General features: G+C 38.1%; 1 protein-coding gene across 1 annotated transcript; it reads left to right on the top strand.

Annotated features, from left to right (window-relative positions):
• The first annotated feature begins 722 nt into the window (after positions 1 to 722).
• LOC145782110 (uncharacterized) lies at positions 723 to 7,217 on the top strand. The gene is made up of 4 exons (XM_082593857.1): positions 723 to 817; positions 1,795 to 2,155; positions 3,470 to 3,652; positions 4,743 to 7,217. The coding sequence occupies exons 1-4, from the start codon at positions 767 to 769 to the stop codon at positions 4,859 to 4,861; spliced, it is 714 nt and encodes a 237-aa protein (XP_082449983.1). The 5' UTR covers positions 723 to 766; the 3' UTR covers positions 4,862 to 7,217.
• Positions 7,218 to 7,752: the final 535 nt, after the last annotated feature.

The following is a 7,752-nucleotide window of genomic DNA, read 5'->3' as shown; positions in this document are numbered from 1 at the left end:
TTGTACTGAAATTTTCTCAGTTAATAGAAAATTCTATAAACAACATTTCTATTAAATGTCAGCCAAAACCAAACAAAAATAGGGCTTGGCAAGGTTTTAAAATTTGGAAAAGTTTTAGCCGAGAGCTGATAACGGCCACATTTGCATGTCTTTGACCTTTGACCTTTTAGAGTGACAATGTGAACGGTGTTGTGTTTTCAATACTTGTCAGCCTACTATCATCTGTAAAAAAATTGGGTTCTTACCTAATTTACTTAAGCAGTAATAGGACTTCAAACATGGCCAAAAATAAAAAAAAATTGTGTCCCCTCGGCAGACCCCCCCAAACTAAATGCTTTATAACTTTCGTGTTTCTCAATAAATTTTACTCAAATTTTGCAGGTGTTCATCATATAAGATAATGAAAAGGTGTCTAAAATTTAAGAAAAATTGAAGAGGTTGAATTTCTTGACTGTGTGAATTGACACGAAATGGCCCAATGGTAGGCTAAATTTTCAAGTGGCTGGTGGCAGATCAAGCTCTCGTCAGATTACATTCTAATTTTGCACAACTAGTTTTAGTAGTAATTGACAAGTTTTCCAACCCCAAGCTAATAAAAATTTTATAAAAAGTTTTTTTCACTCCACCCTACTGCGTAGCTTTACCAAATTCTAAACTCTATTATTCTTTTTATTGTTACGTGTGAATTAATTATTCATGACGTGCGGCAATGTCTGTTTTCTTAAGAATATGAATCAATGTGATTGTGGGACCAATAATCTTGGACATGCAATTAAGAAAAAGGAATACAAGGAAAATTTGCCAACCCTGTTCTAAGGTTTGTGATTTAAATTCATATCAATTAGATTGCTTTTCATCTTTAAATACTTTAAGCCACAACATATAGAAGTTATGTACGCACAGTAGAGGCCCGAATTATTAGCGATATGGTGTAACTGCGATGTTGTGAAACCAGTAACGAAGCTAGAAAAAACATTATAAAGGGAGAAAAGCAACTGTTGGGGGATGAAGCAAACGTCATTCTACATAAGCTACAACATTATTAAAGCGTTGTTCCCACCAAGTCCCCCCCCCCCCACCCCCCCGTCGCTACGTTCTTGCTTTGATACTCCAAACGTTCAGATTGGTCAGATCAGTTTGCCGATCCATTATTTTTGAAAAGAGTTACAGCTAACGAGTAGGAAAGAAAGATTATCGATGCCATTTGTTTGAGACACTGAAACTCTAAGTAGGGGTCATCAATCGGTGGTAATTTTTAGTTTATTAAGGTTAAATTTCACTATGAATATTAATCTAAATTACATTAAAAATGATCTAATGCTGGTATAAATAAAGGCCTGGTCAGCTGCACCAAGTGAATAGAATTCTTCACAGACAATAATCGAAAAGTGATTTCCGCCCCGATAGCTCAATTGGTTAGCGCATCACTTCTGGAACGAAGAAGCTTCAAGATAAAGCGGCGCTGGTTCGACTCTTGGGGTGTGCGCTTGAGCAACGCACGTTAAAGACTGCTCTCCATTCAGCAACATCTAATGGATGGAATGGTTCCCCAATTGGAATGGTTCCCCCTATCCCCTGCAATAAGACTTCAACAATCGGAAACTTCACTCTGTCAATCTCGGTGACCGGCCTGCGTAGGCTAAGTGGTTCAAAGCCTCTACGAATATGCGAAACTGCCAGGATTAAGTTTTGAAAACAGCTTTTCCAGTCCAAGGATGAACAATCAGTCAAGTAAATGAGTTAAAAAGGGTTGAAATTTAATGACGTAGGCTCTTATGCTTTACGTTTGTTTAGGGGTCGCAACAACCTCAGCAACAAAACCCACCTGGATATAGTGCGTCACCGCCTGGATATAATGCGCCACAATCTGGATATGGTACGCAACAGCCTGGGCATGATGCGCAACAGCCTGGGCATGATGCGCAACAGCCTGGGCATGATGCGCAACAGCCTGGATATGGTGCGTCACCGCATGGAGTCGTTGCGACAACCACCGTTCAGCAAGGTGGCGCAGCTCCCTATCCATACGTCACTCAACATACCACAGTGACGACACAACATAACAAACCAAACTCACTGAGGACAACTATTCCAGAACTCCCGATGGCGTTGGCGATTACACTCTGTGTTATCAATTGTATTCTTCCGGGCATTGGTAAGACATATCACTTTTGAACCATAGGCATACGAAACCGAGTGAAGTAATTTGATTTAACATATTCGCGTTTAGTTTTGCACTTACAGAAAACAAAAACTACATTGAAATAAATTTCACATCGAACGTTTTCATCATGGATATTGGTACCGTCTTCATTTATCATGGATATTGGTACCGTCTTCATTTATCATGGATATTGGTACCGTCTTCATTTATCATGGATATTGGTACCGTCTTCATTTATCTACATTGGAACTAAATACATCAAATGCAGTTACTACTTTTTAAAACCTTTACAGCCCGTTTTATCCTTACTGGGGATCATAAGAAGCTCTTTATTCAAATAGAACAAACTGTCCAAAACACAGCCGTTAAATATAAAATTTATTAAAAGTTAAAAAAAAAACAAAAAAACTGCAAAGTGCTTCTGACTAACTCAACACTCTACAGTCTACATATCTATGTACTTTTCAAAAAGTTCTTTTAATACTTTTCTGTCCGTTTTAAATGTTTTTTTTTTATTAAGCTTGGTAAGCCTCGTGGAGCTCTGCTCTCTCAAAGGAGCACCCTAGGTCGACTGAAATTAAGCCACTCATTCGTGCCAGCCGCTCAACGAAGCTGATAGACGAAGCACTTCTGCGGCTAATTTTCGGACCATAAATGGAATTCTGAATAGAAGTCAAGCACCACCAGACTTCATTCGTTCATCCCCGACGCCAACACCCTTCCTATATCGGCATGACGCTGCCTCGAAAGACTGTGGGTTCGCCTCAACTGTCTTCGTACTAGCGTAGAGCTTTTCCGCTCAACCACGCTTCAATGGCGTCTTACTCTTCTTGTGAATGTGGTACTGAGGAACAAGACCGTAGACCACATCATCAACGATTGCACCATCTTCAAGCCTCTAACGGGGGTGGAAAGTTTGCCTGTCTTGGATAATGAAACAAAAACTGGTTGCTCTCTAGCAGCCCTCTAGTGTAGTCCGAGCATATCGTGAACCTGTGGTGGTAAAAGGATAAACCATTGGTCTCAGAGGCTCATGCGACGAAGAAGCAATAGACTTCTTACGGCTACAAATGCTTAAAACAACTTTTATTTTCAGTGAAATCGGATTCTTTCCAAGAACTTAATTTAATACAATGTAAGTTTGTGCTCAACTCTGTTTGTCAGTGCTTTTGCTGCAGTAGATGTTGGTTCAATTCCAGATCGGGTCATAAATCATAATTGTTTCCTATGACAATAGAGGCTAAGTGATCACTTTTATAATCAACAGTTTGTTGACTTCTGTTAATCTGTTTCAAATTATTTCAGGAACAATGATTGCAGGATATAGCGTCCTCTGCTGTGGCAACGTGGGCCAGTCTGGAGGGGGAAGACTTGGAACATTTTGCACCAATTTTTGGATCGGACTTTTGCAGTCGTCGCTCACACCCTTCGTTTTGATCGGTTGGATCTGGAGCATCATGTGGGGAATCGCGCTCATCACTGTAGCGAGTACGTATTTTGTAACAAATTTTATCAGCACTATAAGCGAATTATTTTTGAAGACAAGGTGGTTATTTTCAAAAGTTTCGAATTGTTCACAAACGCAATATCCAGTTTACTGTTAGAGAGGTATATAACCCCATGCTTGGCTTCTAAGTCTTGGAAAATGAAAACATAAGGTGCTTAAACTTTGCACTGGTGAGAGGAGGATGGCCACTGGCCAGTTTCTTTCTTTCTGTCTCCGTTGCTTAACGATGTTTACCAGGTTTGCATTGTTGGAAAAAAAGGCACATTCCCTGCATCATCTCACTGTTAGATAAGGTCTGTCAGCATTAAATTTCAAATGTTAACTTGTTTCATTAAGTTACTACACCGGCGCCCAATCAAGTTTGTAGCTTATCGGTTATAACTTTCTTACGGCAATAGGCCACTCTTGAAACACACCGATCATGGGGTACTAAATTGTGGAGTGAATTGGATGAATGTATTAAAAGCAAACACCTAGCTTTGTTTAAAAAACTTTATAAAATTACCTTGTTAAGTTCTTATTAAATCGTTAAAATCGTTCAGTTAAATTATTTTATCTCATGTAACGTCGTATTTGTGTTCTTAAACGATATGATTCATTATATGCTCATGTTTTCCCAGCTGGTCTTGATTCAATATTCTACAAAACCTTATATATACAATTCGATTTCGAAGCTACTGTTCCATCCATCATTATATTTTATTGATACAGTTATAATGTCTGATGCTGCAATGTAAGATGACTGATGACAGGCAGCACCTTGACTGGTTAACCGCAAGGTTGTTCGGTGCTGCCAGACCTTTCTATTGCCATATTTTGATTTGTATGTAATTGTGTTTCTTTATATCGAGTCGTATTAGAAAGGCAAATAAACAATATCTCTCTCTCATGTTGATGTAATTAAAATAAATGCAGCCTCGCTTGAGTTTTAAACTAATCTCTTTATCAAAAGGTCTTGTCTTTCGTATATTTTTATATACAAAACTACACACTACTAATTTTAAGGTGAAAGAATTTCTTATGTGTTGAGTTATATAATTTAATGACATTTGTTGTGATTTCTCTTAATAGGTGGTGCCAACAAACACATGCAAACAACTACAACGACCACGGTCGCAACAACCGCGACACAACCAGTGGGAGGCGTGATGCCTAGTGCTCCCACAGTCATGTACTCGGCTCCGGTGTAATATTTTCTTAATAGCAACTGTTTTTAATTAGTTTCATTTCATAAACTCTCGACACTGTAAATTCATGCTCTGCCATCAACATGGGTTGTCTGTTTCCATGAGTCACGGTTTTGAACTAGTACTCGCCCAGTGTCACCAAATTGCATTCGGTCCATGCCTGGATGTTGTCATTCCATCGCTTTGGTGGTCTGCTTTGTTTTCTCTTTCCGTTGACTTTACCTTCCATGCAGACTTTGCTGACTTCGTATTTTGATGTTTTAGTGTGGCCAAACAGTTTTAGAACTTTTGATTTTATTTTTGCTGCGATTGGATGTAGTTTTATTGGCAGAAAGAAATTTTATTTAAAAATGAAGTGCTGAATCGCTTGGTTTAAAACTCTTTTTGGTGACATTTATAACAAACATTTACTTGAGATGAATTTTATGTTTTATATTTATGTAAATGTAATAAACTTGAAGATGTTAAACTTGATCACGTTGCTCGGCTTCGTATGCCTATGGTTCAATGAGATGAATTTACTTAACAATTTAATAATAATAATTGTTCATTTTTTTTATTTGCGCCCATTGCGATGCACTGCAGAACACTGCGATCACAGATGCGATACAGACAAGAGACGAACATTTAACAAGAGGAATATTCCTCAGTTTATAATCTCTGTATTGTTTGTTTATATTTGATTGCAAATCTGACTGATGAAACGAAGAGGCTGCAGCCCTCAATAAAGAAAACGTGTATTTGTTTAATCTTTCTTGATAGTTATGACGTCATCTTTACGAACCATCGCATAAACAGCTCAGTTTTGAACTTTATTATTTTATTTGCTTGGTTTTATCACATTCAACTCACCAGTTCTAAACGTTCAAGTGCGTTCTTTTGGCTTTCCTTAGAGCAAGGGTTCCCAACCTTTTTTACACCGTGGCCCCCTTTAAAAATTTTAAAAAATTAATGCCTCCCTTATTTTCTTCAACCTTTTGAAAAACTTAAGAAACGTCATCTTACATTACTATTTTTGAAACAACCGGGAATTAAAGACCATTTCATAAAGATTTGGGAAAAATGTACTAGTGTTTTTATTAAGTTTTAATTTCTTCTTTTGTTATATATTGTTGGAGTGGACTTGGAGATGATAAATTAAAAAAATTATTATTTTTCCAATTTTTCCATGACCCCCTTGAAAAAGGGTTATGGCCCACTAGGGGGCCATGGCCCACAGGTTGGGAACCCCTGCCTTAGAGCGACATTTTTGGACAGAATATTGCTTAAAAATCTTTGCTTTCGAAATCATTCATGGAAAATCAAATATGTTCAATAATTGTTCAGAGCTTATGTCCTTTTCCAGAAGCTCTTATGTCACTCCACTTGCACTTTTTGCCTCATCACGTCATACACATATTTGGCCAGAATACCAAATAATTGTGATGCAACATTCTTGTAGTTTGGTTCATAAAAATGAAGGCCGGCCTATTTTTCAGATTTCACTATGTTTCAGAACCAAATTTATTAATTAGTGATTAATAGTAAGTGTTGATGGTTTGAAATTTTCTCCATTTGTTGTTTATTGTATTGTAATTACATGAAACAGACATAGCTCTGCAACAATACGACATTTAACACTATAACATAAAAATAGTATAAAGCAAACGTTATCGACTATGAATATAGTCCTTTTCAAATCTTAAAAGAAAAAGAATTATGCATTGCATTTGCATACGAAAATACTAGAGAAGACACAGTGCGACATCAAAATATTGTTTAATCTTCAGAAAAAAGTAACCTCTCTACCAAAGATATGTTACTGTATTTGCTGTTCGTTTCATTCTCCACGTAAAGTGTTTGAATGTGTTCTATGCCCGCCCCGTTGACTCAGTGGTTACGCGCCCGACCCAAGATCACGCGGCGCTGGTTCGACTCTCAGAGAGTGCGCTTGAGCAACGCATGTCAGGACTGCTCTCCATTCAGCGGCACCTAATGGATGGAATAATTCCCCAGCAACAACATTTCCACGATCGGAAACTCCACTCTGTCAATCTCGGTAACCGGCCCTGCGTCAAAAACCTCTACAAGACGCGAAACTACCAGGAATAACCTATCAAGGCTTTGTCAATCCGAGGATAAAGATTCAACACTAAACCAATTCTAAGGCTGGGATCGACATCACCTAAGTTATTGTAATTCAAAGTCTGAGGTAATTATTAAATTGTTGTATTTGAATGCAATTAAATAAGACCTGCCTTAGTTAGAATAACACCTTTTATGATTGTGATCTTATGGGATCAACCGTTTGGCTGCTGTAATCAATTGATTCTTTTTTCAGTGATGTACATTTGGTGAAATACATACTTAGCCAATCAGATTGGTTTATATCATGAATCGTTGCAATGACATAGCTGGAAAGAAGATTTTAGGGTGCAAAAGCAATTGTTGAAGGGGGAAATGTCTTTCAACATGAATTACAATGGAATAAAAGGGTTGCAATAATATTATAACATTTAAGGGTGAGAGGCAAGATAAAATTGTGGAGATGGAGCAATTTTCTCCCAAGGTCCCTCGTGGCTACGGCTCGTAATTATCGTGACGCCTGCTACGTTTTTAATGACCCTCACTGCGGTGTTCATCGTGAATGCAAGACCTCCTTTCAAACATATTGCTGTTATCCTGTGCAAAGACGACCGAGCTGCACCCAATCCTTGCCGGGTAGCTCTGATCCTGGTGTGAGGTGTAATCGATCCCAGACAACAAACCGTCATTTTTACATTGTTGTAACGTCTGCAGACGTTGAATCAATGTACAAATGACAGATTTTGCTGTTTGGGCAGATGTCGTCAAATGCTCTGGACTTGCAGTCTCATCTCAATGCTTAGGCTACTCCGCAGGTTCTTTGAAAGTTA

Source organism: Aplidium turbinatum, chromosome 13, assembly GCF_918807975.1.
Source record: "Aplidium turbinatum chromosome 13, kaAplTurb1.1, whole genome shotgun sequence".
Lineage (NCBI taxonomy): Eukaryota > Metazoa > Chordata > Ascidiacea > Aplousobranchia > Polyclinidae > Aplidium > Aplidium turbinatum.
This window is presented reverse-complemented; position numbering and strand designations above follow the sequence as displayed.

Coding starts and splice junctions, on each gene's coding strand:
- LOC145782110 (XM_082593857.1), top strand. CDS start 767: ATGCAATTAAGAAAAAGGAATACAAGGAAAATTTGCCAACCCTGTTCT. Junction 818..1,794: donor TTTGCCAACCCTGTTCTAAG/GTTTGTGATTTA, acceptor ACGTTTGTTTAG/GGGTCGCAACAACCTCAGCA. Junction 2,156..3,469: donor TTGTATTCTTCCGGGCATTG/GTAAGACATATC, acceptor AAATTATTTCAG/GAACAATGATTGCAGGATAT.